The sequence below is a fragment of the Panthera uncia genome, assembly GCF_023721935.1.
Source record: "Panthera uncia isolate 11264 chromosome B3 unlocalized genomic scaffold, Puncia_PCG_1.0 HiC_scaffold_1, whole genome shotgun sequence".
NCBI classification, from domain to species: Eukaryota; Metazoa; Chordata; class Mammalia; order Carnivora; family Felidae; genus Panthera; species Panthera uncia.
Window position 1 is genome coordinate 113,659,265 of NW_026057582.1, and position 14,672 is coordinate 113,673,936.

The 14,672-nt window shown below is 47.4% G+C and overlaps 2 protein-coding genes across 8 annotated transcripts in view; both read right to left on the reverse strand.

Annotated features, from left to right (window-relative positions):
• SNUPN (snurportin 1) overlaps positions 1–14,672 on the reverse strand; it is a 35,727-nt gene that overhangs the window by 16,015 nt on the left and 5,040 nt on the right. Inside the window, exons 1-3 of one of the 7 annotated variants that reach the window (XM_049613907.1) lie at positions 2,595–2,758; positions 978–1,041; positions 290–355 (exon numbers count right to left, since the gene is read on the reverse strand). The exons of 1 other annotated variant lie outside the window; for it this stretch is intronic. The gene's annotated coding sequence lies outside the window, so the exon portion shown is untranslated. Of the gene's footprint in view, positions 1–289; positions 356–977; positions 1,042–2,299; positions 2,574–2,594; positions 2,759–3,159; positions 3,269–14,672 lie in introns of those variants that run through there. 5 more of the 7 variants (XM_049613909.1, XM_049613906.1, XM_049613908.1 and 2 more) reach the window with 5 other exon arrangements.
• Positions 11,902–13,382, reverse strand: IMP3 (IMP U3 small nucleolar ribonucleoprotein 3). Its single transcript, XM_049613912.1, has one exon. The coding sequence runs from the start codon at positions 13,367–13,369 to the stop codon at positions 12,449–12,451; it is 921 nt and encodes a 306-aa protein (XP_049469869.1). The 5' UTR covers positions 13,370–13,382; the 3' UTR covers positions 11,902–12,448.

Consider the following 14,672-nt stretch of genomic DNA (forward strand, 5'->3'; position numbering starts at 1 on the left):
AACTTTTAATATTAATATAACTTTTTAAAAAATGCACACATTTTATTTTATTTTATTTTAGAGAGAGAGACAACGGCGTGAGCAGGGGAGAGGGCTATGGGAGAGAGAGAGAATATCAAGCAGGCTCCACACTCAATTCAAAGCCTGACGTGGGGCTTTGATCCCATAGCCCTGAGATTATGACCTGATTCAAAATCAAGAGTTGGACACTTAATTGACTAAGCCACCCAGGTGTCCCTATTTTATTTTTTTAAGTAAGCTCTACACCCAATGTGGGGCTTGAACTCACCACAAGATCAAGAATAGCGTGTTCCACCAACTGAGGCAGCCAGGCACCCCTCTAATATAACTTTCCCTTTAAAAAAATTTTTTTTTTTTTAATGTTTATCTATTCTTACAGAGAGAGGCAGAGAGAGGGAGACACAGAATCTGAAGCAGGCTCCAGGCTCTGAGCTGTCAGCACAGAGCCCGATGTAGGGCTCGAACCCATGAGCAATGAGATCATGACCTGAGCCAAAGTTGGATGCTTAATTGACTGAGTCACCCAGGGGTCCCTCTAATATAACTTGCTGATGCAGATTTTACCCAATTGTTGTTTAACTTTCTAATAAATGCCAACTTACGTTAGAAAATTTAGCTCCAGGAGAAATACTGGTCCTGGGCCCTTACAGCAAGACAAGAGGAGCCCCAATCCCAAACCTGGAAGTTGCTTTCTCATTGTATATTTTGTTTTGTTTGTCTGTCTGTTTGTTTGTTTGTTTGTTTGGAGTGGACAAAAGGAAGGTTTCAGGGCTACCCATGTAGGACTCACTTGTCAAAGAGCTAGATGTAGAAGGCTACCTACCAGTTAACACCAAGGTGTGTGAAAGACTGATATGTGGTACATTTGGGAGATGGAGTAGATTGGAGACAGAGTACCCAGGTGTGCCCTAAAGAATGGGAGTAGAGAGAAAGAGGTGAATTCACACGTCACTCACCTTTCTGTGAATGAAGGTATGAAGGGCATAGGAGCTTAGCTAAGGGTTAAAGGTGTGCCTCAGACTGTAAGAAAAAAGAACATTTAGGAGAAATCAGACTCACAAAGCTGGGCTGGCCTAACCCTTTAGGTGTAGTATAAAACAGAAGGCATCCCCAGTGCTTAAACTCCACCCCAGGCCAGGTCCCACTGCTCTGAGCACCAAAACCAACAGGTTCATTCCAGAGCCTCCATGGTTAATAACAACATTATGGGTCTCTATTTGGCAATGAATTACTTTCCATTTCACATTTGAAGTCAGATCCCCCCCCCTAATTTTCAGCATTTTTTTTTTTTTTAATTTGAGAGGAACTTAAAAAAAAAATTGTGGTTAGAAACTCATGACATAAAATTTACCATCTTAACCATTTTAGGTTACAGTTCAGTAGTGTTACGTACATTCACATTGTTGTGCAACCAATTTCCAGAACTCTTCTCATCTTGCAAAACTGAACCTCTATCCTCATTAAACATGAAGGGAACTTTTTTTTAAATTTAAGATTGACATATTACTGGTATGGTTTTGAGGTGAATCTTTTTTTTAATTAAAAAAATTTTAATGCTTATTTATTTTTGAGAGAGAGAGAAAGAGTGCAAGCTGGGGAGGGGCAGAGAGAGGGGGACAGGATCCAAGGCAGGCTTCACGCTGTCCTCGCAGAGCCCGATTGTGGGGTTCCAACTCACAAACCACGAGATCCTGACCTGAGTCAAAGTCGGAGGCTTCACCGACTGAGCCACCCAGGTGCCCCAGTGAATCTTAACATACATGTAATGCAACCAGGGTGGCCATTTGTGGTTGAGCTGGGTGATGATTACGTGGGATTCATAATGGTATGCTATTTTCCGTATTTTCCTGTACTTGTGTACACGTCTAAACACTTCTTTAACACAATCTTTTAAAGAATTCCTGATGTCCTCGGCTTGCCAAAGTAATGACCAAATCTGAAATACACTCATTAGGCCTTGCCATGCTTTTATCTTGGTGTGGCCTCCCGTTCCGCCAAGAATCACAAAATCATTACACACGCCTTGGATACTGGGGCGGCCCTCTGTATCTTTGTGGCTGTTCTTGGCGGGCTCCTGCTCTTTCAACCCATTCCTTGGATGGGGCTGCCTCCAAGGGTCCTGACCTTAGCCCGGGTGGTCTCAGCCAGACTCACGCGCGTCCCCTACTGCCTCTGCCGCCTCCTCCTCCCCCCTCCGCCGCCCCCGCCTCCCACTCCCCAGGCGGGGATCTATGCCTCCACTACTGCTTCCACGGGGTTCCAGCCCCGGGGACACTACCTGCTCCACTCGGTCCTCCTCCCCGCCACAGCCCCGCATTGCCTTTCTCTAGGAGCGCGGCCCCCTAGGCCTTGCACGATTCGCCCCTCCCCCACAAAAAGTCCCTGAGGGGTCCTGGCCCGACAGCCTGTAACAGAAGAGCGGCAGCGCGCCCAACGGGAGCCTGAGCCTGGCTTTGCCTCTCCAGGGGACGCCTCGGGAGTCCAGGAGTACCAGCCGGCCAGAGGGAGAAGCAGCCGGGCGCCGAAGGGCAATTCGGGAGCCGGCGGGGCCCAGGCTCGAACCCAGGACTCACCAGGAGGAGGTGACAGTTCCAGGAGCCGCGGCCACTGCTGACGGGGGCAGACCAATCAGCTGCTCAGGGAGGGCCGGGCCCACCCTTTTGGCCGCTGCCGCGCCGCCGGGCCCACCCGCCGCGGGCCGGGAGTTTCCGGCTCCGCCCACCATCGTGAATTCCGGGAGTGCAGCCGCCGTCCGGTCGCTCGCGGGCCGTTATTTCCGCCTTCACTGGCTGGCGCTTTTTCGGTTGGCCCAGGCAGGGATCCTTTTGTGATGCACTGTTCGGGACCATTCCTGCCCGGTGACTTGGCCCTGCCGAGGCCTGACCACAAGCTCCTCGGGGCTCCTTTCGCCAACGGGAAGAACCCCGATCTCGGGGCTGGGCATTCAAAGCCCTCCAGGCCCTGGGTCCTGAATCTTCCCCCAGATCCGCCCGCTTTTTAGGAGTACAGGCAGTCCGCTCTCTCTCCTATGCCGGCAGTGCCGGTTGCCTGGACGACACCCCCAGCCCCCGACTCCTCACACACCCGTCTCAATTAGACATTCCCGTCCCTTTCGCTGTTACTACACCGGCGACATACCTCAATTACAGCCCGTTTGCTCAGTTTGGGAGTCTCTTTCCTACTCGGCTGTGGGCTTGGCAACGGCAGGGACCTGGCTTGATTGCTGCTTAAGAAGGCAGCGTCTGGCACAAAACGTAGCACTCAGTAGACCTTGGTGAATTCCTTGAAGGGATTACAGCAAAGGGGTAGGGAGGGGAGAAGCAGCCGAGATTTAGGAGAGATAATCAAATTAGAATGCAACCTCTTGGAGGGAGGACTGATGAGACGCAAACTAAAGATGTGACAGCCATTTACTGAATGCTTACGTTGAGCCAGACACTGCTTCACGTGCATTATCTCCTTTAATCTCCAAATAACACAAGGAAGTAGACTGAAGCTCTGAGAGGTTAAGTACTTGACCAAAATCACACAGCTTTCAAGCCAAACGTTTGAACTGCTGAATGTTGGACTTACAGAGAAGTTGGATATTACTACACTACAGAAAATACACGTTTTGAGTCCAAGGAATGCCAAGATGTTACTTGCTACATATTTTAAGTACATGACACCATCCATTTGAACAAAAAAACACAGAAGATCAGACTGATACAGAGGGTAATGGGTGCTTGGGGTCCTGGAAGACCCAATTTTTTGGGCCTCAGAATTTATGTAGGTGAGCTCTATTTTTTTTTTAATTTTACTTATTTTTGAGAGAGAGAGAGAGAGAGAGAGAGAGAGAGAATGAGTGGGGGAGGGGCAGAGAGAGAGGAAGATACAGAATCTGAAGCAGGCTCCAGGCTCTATCAGCACAGAGCCCGATGCGGGGCTCGAACATATGAACCTCAAGATCATGACCTGAGCCAAAGTCTGGTGCTTAACCGATTGAGCCACCCAGGAGCCCCAGTGAGTAGTCCGACTCTTTCAGTAGTCCGACTGAGCAAGGCTGTGCATTAGGTTATTTATTTGATGCATCCTCAAATAATAGCACATGTTTGCCTGATTTATGAGACAGACAAAGAAAAGCCCAGGGCCCGACTTCACTAGGGAACTTTGACATCAGGATATTAAGTATTTTGTGTCCCAGAACCACCATCTCTACCCATGACTATGGAGGTCACACTAAGTGGTCAGAACTGCACAGAAAAGAACAAAGGCCCTACACATTAAAGCAAAATGAGCTGAGGTCCAGGAAAAAAGGCTCCAGTCCCTCATTCATACTCAGCTGAATAACTTCTCATATCACTGAAAAGAGCAAACTAAATGGTACTTGGCGCAGGGGTTCATTTGGAGCCAGTCTGTGTTCCACAAGGGCCTGCTCTGCCTAGAACAGTGTTCTAGTTCCCCAACTATAGCCATTGGCACCTCACCTTCACAACACTGGCCACATACACATACACATACACCTGTGCTTAATGTCTTTAAATCAATTTACTATTTTAAAAAGGCTAAACAGGGGCACCTGGGTGGCTCAGACAGTCAAGTGTCTCACTTTGGCTGAGGTCATGATCTCGAGGTTCGTGGGTTCGAGCCCTGTGTTGGGCTCTGCGCAGACAGCTCAAATTTTGTGTCTCCCTCTCTCTCTGCCCCTCCCCTGCTGTGTTTGCTCTCTTTCAAAAATAAATAAACTTTAAAAAATAAAATGAAATAAAAAAATAAAAAGCTAAATAGGGGAGCCTGGGTGGCTCAGTTGGATGAGTGTCCGACTATTGATTTCAGCTCAGGTCATGATCTCATGGTTCCTAAGTTCAGGCCCTGCCTTGGGCTCTGCGCTGGCAGTGCAGAGCCTGTTTGGGATTCTAGCTCCCTCTCCCTGCCCTTCCCCTGTGTGTGCAAGCACGCGCGCGCGCGCGCACACACACACACACATACACACACACACACACACACAGACACACACACACACACAGTCTCTCCCTCTCTCTCTGAAAATAAATAAACTTAAAAGAGGAACACCGTAGCATTTCTTTAAATCACTTCCCACTTTAACAAAGTATCTATAAAATATATACACTGTGAAAATAGTATATGTTATAATCTAGCTAAATACTAGTAAGTGCAGAAAACTGTGAGACTGAGGACTTTGTAAGAATCAGATTAGCAAGTGTTGGAGAAGTGACATGGAGTAACACAAACAGAACTTTTCTTTTGTACAATCAGCAAAATCCAAAGAGAACAGAAAAGGGAAGGTCCACTTTCTCTCTCCATAATTCAATGTTATTTAAGGTAGAATCTATGCACCCCCTAAAATCATCCGGTAAGTGCCCACAGGAGGAGGAATCCCTACCTAACACAGAGAAGCTTGGGAGCAGGACGGTGTCCAGCCATTTCCAAAAGAGGAGGCTCTCATTAGGAGTCCTGAGTGTCACTCTGTCATCAGTCAACAGATGCGTGTATAATGCCTACCGTTGGTTAGGTACTGTGCCACAGGAAATACCAAAATGACTCAGACTGACCCAGTCCCTGCCCTCCAGGGGCTTACAGCCCAGTTGTGTAGTAGAGAAAGACAAAAGGTAGGTGCTATAGCTGAGTGCAGACCGGTGTTAAGGAGCTCAGGTGACTGGGTAGAAAGCAAGTGGGGTGGGTCCTGGGGCCAGTGTTCAGGGAACTCCTCTCAGAGATGACATTTGAGTCAAGACCTGAATGATGAAAAGGAGCCAGTCATGAGGACAGGGAGACTGACCCCATTTCCAGAGAGGCTTTGTGTGAGGGGTAGACAGAAGGCAGGGAGGAGGGAGAAGCGGTGGGAAGATGAAGTCACAGAGGCAGGCGGGACACCGAAGCCTGTAGGCCGCAATGGGGAGTTTGGATTTTACCTGCATTGCAGATGGAGGTCTTCAAAGTTATGAGATAACCAAATTTGAGTTTGAAAGAGCTCAAACACTGGCCACTCAGTGGGGAACTGAAACGGGCAGCGATGGATCAGGAGGCCAGTGAGCAAGGCTGGCGCTAAAGTGGTGGCAGGGAGGGCTTACTGTTCTCAAAAAGGGGAGGAGGTAAATAAGAATTACACACATGTTCAAGTCCAGTCCCCCAGCCAAGACATTCCTCTTGAGGTTACTGGAAGTGAAAGAGAATTGGAAAGGGAACAGCTTTCTCCTGATGTAATTTGATGTGATGTAAGGCCTAGGCCCTTCACCCTCTCAGCCATCTTGAGGACCAGAGCTTCTCACTGCCCACTTGGAGACACCCTGTAGGAGAGGGATTCTTCAGCAGGAGGGAGACTCTGACTTGAGAGAGTGACAAAGTCATGTATTAACAGTTGTCACATGAGCCAGGATGCAGAAACTGCAGTCATAGGAGACCCTAAAGCTCAGAGGAGCCACACTTCCTCTCCTCCATTCCTCACCTCAGCTCTGGGTGAGAGGAAGGAACCAAGGTGCCCTTGGTTCACCTCTACATTGTCCCTAGGGCTCAGCTCTGGGTGAGAGGAAGCATGTCAGAGAGGTTAGAGTCTTGCGTTCTGGAGCTGGATGGCTTGGGTCCAAATCCAGACTCAGCTACCCGCTGGCTCTGTGGCCATGTGAGTTATTTCACCTCCATATGCTTCAGTTTCCCCCTCTGTAAAATGTGGCTAATAATAGTAACTACCTCCAAGGTGGTTATAGTTAAGTGAGATCATCCATGTACGGTAAATCATCAAAAATCTTGTTTTATTAGTGCTTAACTTCTTGTTTTAAGATCACCTTTCCCTTAACTGACTGACATATCATGAGTAAGTTGACTTTGGGGTCCCTGGGTGACTTAGTCGATTAAGTGCTGGACTTCAGCTCAGGTCATGATCTAGCGGTTCATGAGTTCGAGCCCTGCGTCGGGCTCTGTGCTGTCAGCTAGGAACCTCCAGCTTGCTTCGGATTCTGTGTCTTCCTCTCTCTCTACCCCTCCCCCACTCGCACTGTGTCTCTCTCTCTCTCTCAAAAATAAACATTAAAAATAAATAAATAAATAAATAAACAAATAAATGAATAAATCGACTTCTAATTAGGTGAGCCCAAGATGGTCTCTTTCTTGCAGACCAAAGTGCATGCCCATGATTTTAATCCAGGTCTTCCTGAGTCCAAAGTTCCTAATCTTTAGCCCACCAGACATTGCCTGCTCTGTATTTTAAGGGATCTCGTTTTGCTCCTGATTTTCAGCCGGTGAGCTGAATGGGTGACTTGGTTCACCTCTACATTGCCCCCTCCCCATGCTAGGAAGAGTCCCAGCCCTGGATGGTGGTGGGGGCTGGTGGGGAGGAGGATATCCTCTGGAAACTTCCCTGGGGACTGACAGTGGGGGCCATTCTCAGATGCGAAGACCAAGATCTGTCCTAATGTTCATACAGCTTTCATCCTGGGTCAGGACTGAGGATTGCTGGGCCAGGCAAAGCACCTCTAATTTTTTTGCTGCCTCTTTTTAAGTGTTGACTGCACTCTTTTATATCCTCTCCTCCACAGCAAAAACTTTAAGAGCAGAGTGTGGTTCAGCCTTCTGCTATTTAAGAGAGGAGAGGGAGTGAGGCCCAGCACAAGAGGACGTGCCTCAAGTCACACTTTTAAGTCATCAGCAGGGCTAGGCCCCTGCTTCTCTTTCTTTTTGCCCACTCTTGCCTGCAGCCAGTCAGCCTCCCACCCTCTCAGTTGTTGGGAGATGATCTGGAGCGTTTGTGGTGGTGCTGGCTCTGTGCCAAGCACTGGACTAGGCACAAGGCTTGTGCTTCTCAAAGTGTGACCAGCAGCACCTTGGGCCCACTCCAGATGTGGAAGGGATGGGCTATCTTGCTACCATAATTTTTAATGGTTGTGTTTCATCATAAGGATATCCAATACTATTTTTAAAATGTTTTATTTATTTTTGAGAGCGAGAGAGAGGGTGTGTGTGCAAGTGGGGGAGGGGCAGAGAGAGAGGGGCCTAGAGGATCCAGAACAGGCTCTGAGCTTACAGCAGAGAGCCCAATGAGGGGCTGGAACTCATGAGCCATGAGATCATGACCTGAGCCCAAGTTAGATGCTCAACCAACTGAGCCACCCAGGCACCCTGAGGATATCCAATAACTTAACCAGTCCCCTTGGGACACATTTTCAATTTTTCGCTATTATTCTGTATTATAAATACTGTGATGAAGATCCCCGTAGCTATTTTTTTTGCAAAGACCCATAATTTACTTATGCTAAATTCTTGAAAATGACATTTCTAGGTCAGAAGGTATATAATGTATGTTTCTAAGGTTCTTGATACATATTGTAAAGTTGACTGAGAGGGTGTATCAATTTGCCCTCCTGCCCACTGCGTATATACATTTTTTTTCATCCATTAGGCTTTTTTGTAACAAGTCTAGCTCCCTACCTTTCCTGCAAGTTTCTTTTGTGACCTGGGGAGGGAAAGAAAGGAGGGGCTGAATTTTAAGGTCTTTTTTTTTTGTTTGTTTGTTTGCCTTCCTCTAAGCTTTAGGTTTTAACCCATGCAAGGCGCTCCTTTAAGCACTTTGTAGGAATTAAACCATTTAATTCTCTCCATAATTTTTTAAAACTTTTTAAAAAGTTTATTAATTTATTTTAAGAGAGACAGTGGGGGAGCTGAGCAGGGAAGGGGCAGAGAGAGAGAGAGAGAGAGAGAGAGAGAGAGAGAGACTCTCAAGCAGGTTCTGCAGTGTCAGCACCGAGACTGACTCAGAGCTTGAACTCATGAAACTGTAAGATCATGACCCCAGCCAAAATCAAGAGTCAGACACTTAACTGACTGAGCCATGCAGGTGCTCCATTAACTTTTTTTTTTTTTTTTAAGTAGGCTCCACAGCTATGTGGGGCTCTAACTCACGACCCTGACATCAAGTTGCCTGTTCTACAGACTGAGCCAGCCAGGTGCCCCCCTCCATAATTTTTAATGTATTATTATTAACCATTCCCATTTTTTTTTTTTCACTTTTTAAAAATTGTGGGGGCGCCTGGCCGGCTCATTTGGAAGAGCATGTGACTCTTGATCTCAGGGTTGTGAGTTTGAGCTCCATGCTGGGTGTAGAGATTACTTAAATAAATAAATAAAACTTAAAAAATATTGTGGTAAACTGTAACATAAAATTTGCCATTTTTTCTCTGCCTTCATCATGGAACCTGCTTTGGATCCTCTGTCCACCCCTCTTTCTACCCGTCCTCTGCTCATGTTCTCTCAAAAATATATATATATTAAAAATATTTGCCATTTTAAACATTAAAAAAAATTTTTTTTTAACGTTTATTTATTTTTGAGACAGAGAGAGACAGAGCATGAATGGGGGAGGGTCAGAGAGAGAGGGAGACACAGAATCTGAAACAGGCTCCAGGCTCTGAGCTGTCAGCACAGAGCCCGACGTGGGGCTTGAACTCACGAACCGCGAGATCATGACCTGAGCCGAAGTCGGACGCTTAACCGACTGAGCCACCCAGGTGCCCCCATTTTAAACATTTTTAAGTGTATAACTCCATGGTGTTAATTACATTTACCATGTTGTATTCACCATCACCACTATTTCCAAAATTTTTTCATTACCCCAAACAGAAACTCTGTACCTGTTCAGCAATAATTCCCCATTCTTTTCACCTATCTCATATTTCTACTTATTTGCAATACAGAAAATGGAGGCACAGGAAGGCTAAGTAAAATAACCAATGTTACATGGCTAGTTAAGCATAGAAGCCACGATTCAGAGTAGGCAGTCTGGCTCCAGAACTTGCTTTCTAAATCTGGCATAGGTTTTTTTTGTTTTGTTTTGTTTTTTGGGTTTTTTTTAAACCCAATTTTTCTGGTTACAGGTTATTTCTTGTCTTCCCTGCAAAGAGTGAAAGGCTTTTCTAAAGAATCTTGTATTTTACTCCTAAATTCCTAAACCCAATCTCCTCCAAGAGAACTTTGAAGTTGTATCCATTTGGGCTACAGGTGCAGGATCTAACTACTCCAAAGGGCAAATCTGTTTCCTTGTCCTGTGCAGTCTGATAGGAGCCAGTGGTGGCTTTTAGAGCACCAAACTCTCCATGAAATCCCCAATCCTGGGAGCCCTAAGGACATTTCTCAAATGGGCTGAGATTGTGCCCAGCCACCAGAGCTCAGTGCTGAGGAGTAGGATTTCTCTCTTTTTTTTTTTTTTTTTTTAAAGAGAGAGAGAGAGGGGCGCCTGGGTGGCTCAGTTGGTTAAGTGTCTGACTTCAGCTCAGGTCATGATCTAGTGATTCTTGAGTTTGAGCCCCACATCGGGCTCTGTGCTGACAGCTTAGAGTCTGGAGCCTGTTTCAGATTCTGTCTCCCTCTCTCTCTGCCCCTCCCCTGCTCATGCTCTGTCTCTCAAAAATAAATATATGTTTAAAAAAAAATTAAAAAAGAAAAAAGAGGGCCTCCTGAGTGGCTCAGTGGTCGAGCATCCAACTTCGGCTCAAGTCACGATCTCACAGTTCGTGGGTTCGAGTCCCGTATCAGGCTCTGGGCTGACTGCTTGCTCAGAGCCTGGAGACTGCTTCGGATTCTGTGTCTCCTTCTCTCTCTGCCCCTCCCCTGCTCACACTTTGTCTCACTCTGTTTCTCAAAAATAAATAAATGTAAAAAAAAAAAAAAATTAGAAGAAAAGAGAGGGAGAAGGGCAGAGGGAGAAATAGAATCTTAAGCAGGTTTCACACTCAGCATGGAGCCCGAAGCATGACCCAAGCTGAAATCAAGAGTCAATTGCTCAACTGACTGAGCCACCTGGGTGCCCCCCTCCTTCCATTTCTAAAGGAATGGCACCGAAAAGAACATGGCCTTTAGAGTCAACTCTGGAATTGAACCCCAGCCTTTACAATTCTTTCTGAAGCTGAAAAGGCAGGGATATCATGACCTACCTTGCAGGGTTGTTGGGAGGAACAAATGGTAGCCACTGAGGTAGGGCCTCAGTGAGTGTTAAGCTGAGTGCTTGCTCCTTGCTCAAACCTTTATACAGCACCTTGCTGGGGACGAATCAGATTGCCTGGTGCTGCTCTTTCTCTGCTGGCTTGGAAACTCAAATTCAGGGATTCTCTCTAAACCCCTACCTGTCCCAAGGGCTGGCTGTGCCAACATTGACAGTCTTTTAAAGGGAGCATGATGCCAGCTCTGCCACTTACTGGCTATGCAGTCTTGGGCAGTTTGACCCATCTCTGCCTCAGTTTCCTCATCTGAAAAGTAGAGGATAATTGGATTCCCCGCTTCATAGCACTGTTGGAAGTATTACACAGATTAAAACATGTAATGCACTTACAGCTGTGCCTGACACATACGAGAGGCGTTTGCTAGTGTCAACCTGCCCTTTGTTTCTCTACCAAATGCTGCCTTTCACCTGGGGAAATGGAGAAGGCATACATAAAAGTCAATCTACTGGTCTTGGCAGTCTATTTATTCTCCTCGTGCAAGTCTTGGGTAAAAAGAGGTAGTCTCCCTACTCTCCAATTCCCTACCACGAAGACCATGTTTCCAGGAAACCTCCTGGGCCTCTTGTAACCGCTAGATGGCCAAGCTACAGGGTGATTTATTTCCTTAGGCAAGCTAACAGCAAACACTTCAGCCCTCTAATATGGTATTTCCTGGGGCTGGAATATCAACAGGAAGTCCTGTGGGGAAGATCTCTGCCCAAACACTCATTCCCAGGAAGGGATTGGTAAACTGACAAATTTGCCCAGCCCTGTACAACATCCTGCAACCTCCACATGCGCCCCTGTGGCAGGCCTCACCACAGGCAGGTCGCTGCTGACCCAGTTCTTTTCTACTGGGTTCTTGAGCCAAGGAGCCCAGATGTGAACCTACGTGAGAAAAACAGACAGACAAAAATTTGCTCTTACAAAAGTTGGGCCATTTATTGGCATTAGGAAAGCATTCCTTCAGGCACGGGTGGGTCCCTGAATACTAATCTCACCCATTTTATGAAAACTTGAGACCAGACTCTCCATCGTCTGTACATAGCTTAATCACAAAACAAGAGCAAGTACTCGAATTAAACAGGTTTAACCAAACTGTCCTGCTACAAGATAATAAAGGGAAAGCTAGGGGGAGGGGAGGGGCTCAAAGTTCCTTCGCACTACAATGTTTCAGGTACATAATCTAACAATTCCGCAGTGCAGCACAAAACCGCTTCCCATTGTCTCTTAAATCAGTAATGTAATTATCAATAGTCCAAGGACCAAGAAAAGTTTATGGAAAACGGCCGTACCCTTTGGCTCTGTGCGTGACCTGCTGCTGAGGGACAAAGTTCTTAAGAACCAACGACTTGGCCGATACACTCTTGGGGCAAGCGCCCTCACAGAATCTCAAGCATCAGGTCTCAGCTTTCCCATCCTCGAAAGGCAGGGACGATCGGCTAGGCCTCCAGATCGGTCGGCTAGGCCTCCAGATCGAAGTCATCGCGCTCCTCATTGTACTCCAGCACGTGCCGCTTGATCTTGGACGAGTCTACCCAGGTGACAAAGTCCTCCATGCTGCGCGTGACAAGGAAGGCGGGGTCAGTGACCACGTCGGGGCCCACGCGCACGTGGCCCTGTTCCACGAAGGCCACGGCGGCCTGGAGGTGCTGCGCCATGCGCAGCTTCAAGAGCACGGTGGGCAGTCGGCGACGGCAGAAGGACGAGGCCGTGACGAAGTCGCAGAGCTCGAGCGAGCCGCGCGTGGGCACCAGGCCGAGAGCATACAACTTGTCCAGCAGCGCGGCCGAGGCGCGCACGCGAAACGGGTCGCGCTCGGGTAGGTCGCGCAGGCGCCGCGCCAACTCACGCACAGCCCGACTCAGCTGGTTGTAGCGCGTGTAGTCCTCCCGCCGCTGCAGCCGATAACGCCGCAACACGCGCAGCTCGTGTAGGTTGTGGTCAGTGACCTCCCAGTTCAGGAAGTCCACCTGCTTCAGCAGCTTCTGCTCGTGGAACTTAAGCTTCCGCACCATGATGGCGGCTCCCGGTGCCGCAAGACCCAAAGCTAAAAGCACAGACCAGTGGCGGCGCGGCTTCCGCTTGGGAGCCGAAGTGCAGGCCGCCCTGGGGACCCTGGGCCAATGAAAGAAAGGCTCAAGGCCACGCCCTTGATTCCCATTGGTCAGAGTATAGCCACGCCCCATGCATCTATCTCGCGTTTCTTCTTTTCTCGTTGGCTGAAGCCGAGTGGGAGAAGTACTGAAGAAAGGCCGGAGGTGGGGCAGCAGGCCGGGGGCGACACAGCGAGGTGTTTTTGGTTTTGTTTTTTGTTTTAAATTTCCACGAGGTCTTAAGTTACCAGAAATATATCCCCTAGTGCGGTAATCATTTCTTCTCATTCAGGCCGATGCCCTTAGGGACTCTCGGGAGTGTCTGCCCATAGAAGCTGAGGAAGCCAGTCCTGGGGAAGACGGGTGACTGCTGCGCCTGTTTGATGGGGTTTACCGTGCTAATTCATCGTCGGGTTCCTCCCACCTGGTGGGAAGTTTTCCGGATCCGGCGGACGGGAGACCGGCTGGGTAACTGCGGTCGCTCGCTACCGCCAGGTAGCCCCCAGGAGGGCGGGTGGATCCTCCCTGTCAAGTGGGGCTGAATGCAGGCGAACCTGTAAAATACTGATTTCCGGGCCGCTTCTTTATACGCACTGATCGGGATCTATACGGGAGCCTCTTTGAAATATGTATTGTTAGTAGGGATGTCGGGTGGTTCAAAAAACCCAGCAAAAAACCCAAAATTTGGATATTAAGTACAAAACCAACTCCTTAGTTGAGCTCAAACGAATAAGCCTGATAGGGTGGACTTCCGTCACCCTCAGTACTGGTCACCCAGTACTGAGTTTAATAAATTTAACGCTGTTATGGGTAGTTATATCTGTAAGGTACAGTTGAGTGTAGCGCTGCAGGACTAACCTCTTTATTTGCCCAGGCCTTTGACGCCACCTAGCTTCTTCGTTGATTATTTTATTTTTGTATAGTTTTCATTGTCCTTTTAATACTTGACGTGGAAAATAATATATGTAACACGTGTAAGTTACAAACTATAATGAATACTTATGAACCCAATAGCCGGTTTAAGAAAACATCATCAGGACTATTTCATCTACCTATTCCAGCCACTCCTCCAACCAGAGGTAATGGTATTTATTCTGAATTCTGTGTTTATTTTTGCTTTTTGTTTAAAAAGAAAAAGTAGTTTTATCATTATACATGCATCTCTAAATACATTGAGAACCTTCTTACTCAAAGTGTAGCCAGTGGACTAGCAAAGAGCTTGTTGGACATGCAGTCTCATTCCTGACCTACAGAATCAAAATCTGCATTTAACAAGATCCCCAGGTAATGTGTATACACACTGATTTTGCAGATGTGATTAAATTAATGATTTTGAGATGGTGAGAATATACTCAATTATCTGGATGGGTCCCATGTTATCATAAGGGTCCTTATAAGTGAAAGAGGAAGACTGAAGAGGCAGAGATGGGATGATGAAAGCAGAAGTCTGAGTGATGTGATAGCGGGTTTTAAAGATGAAAGGGAGCCAAGATCAGGGGACTGTGGGCAGCCTCTAGAAGCTGGAAAAGGCAAGGAAACGAATTTTTCCTTAGAGCCTCATGAAGGAACATGGCGCTGCTGACACTTGAGA

Coding starts and splice junctions, on each gene's coding strand:
- IMP3 (XM_049613912.1), bottom strand. CDS start 13,369: ATGAGAAGAAATGATTACCGCACTAGGGGATATATTTCTGGTAACTTA.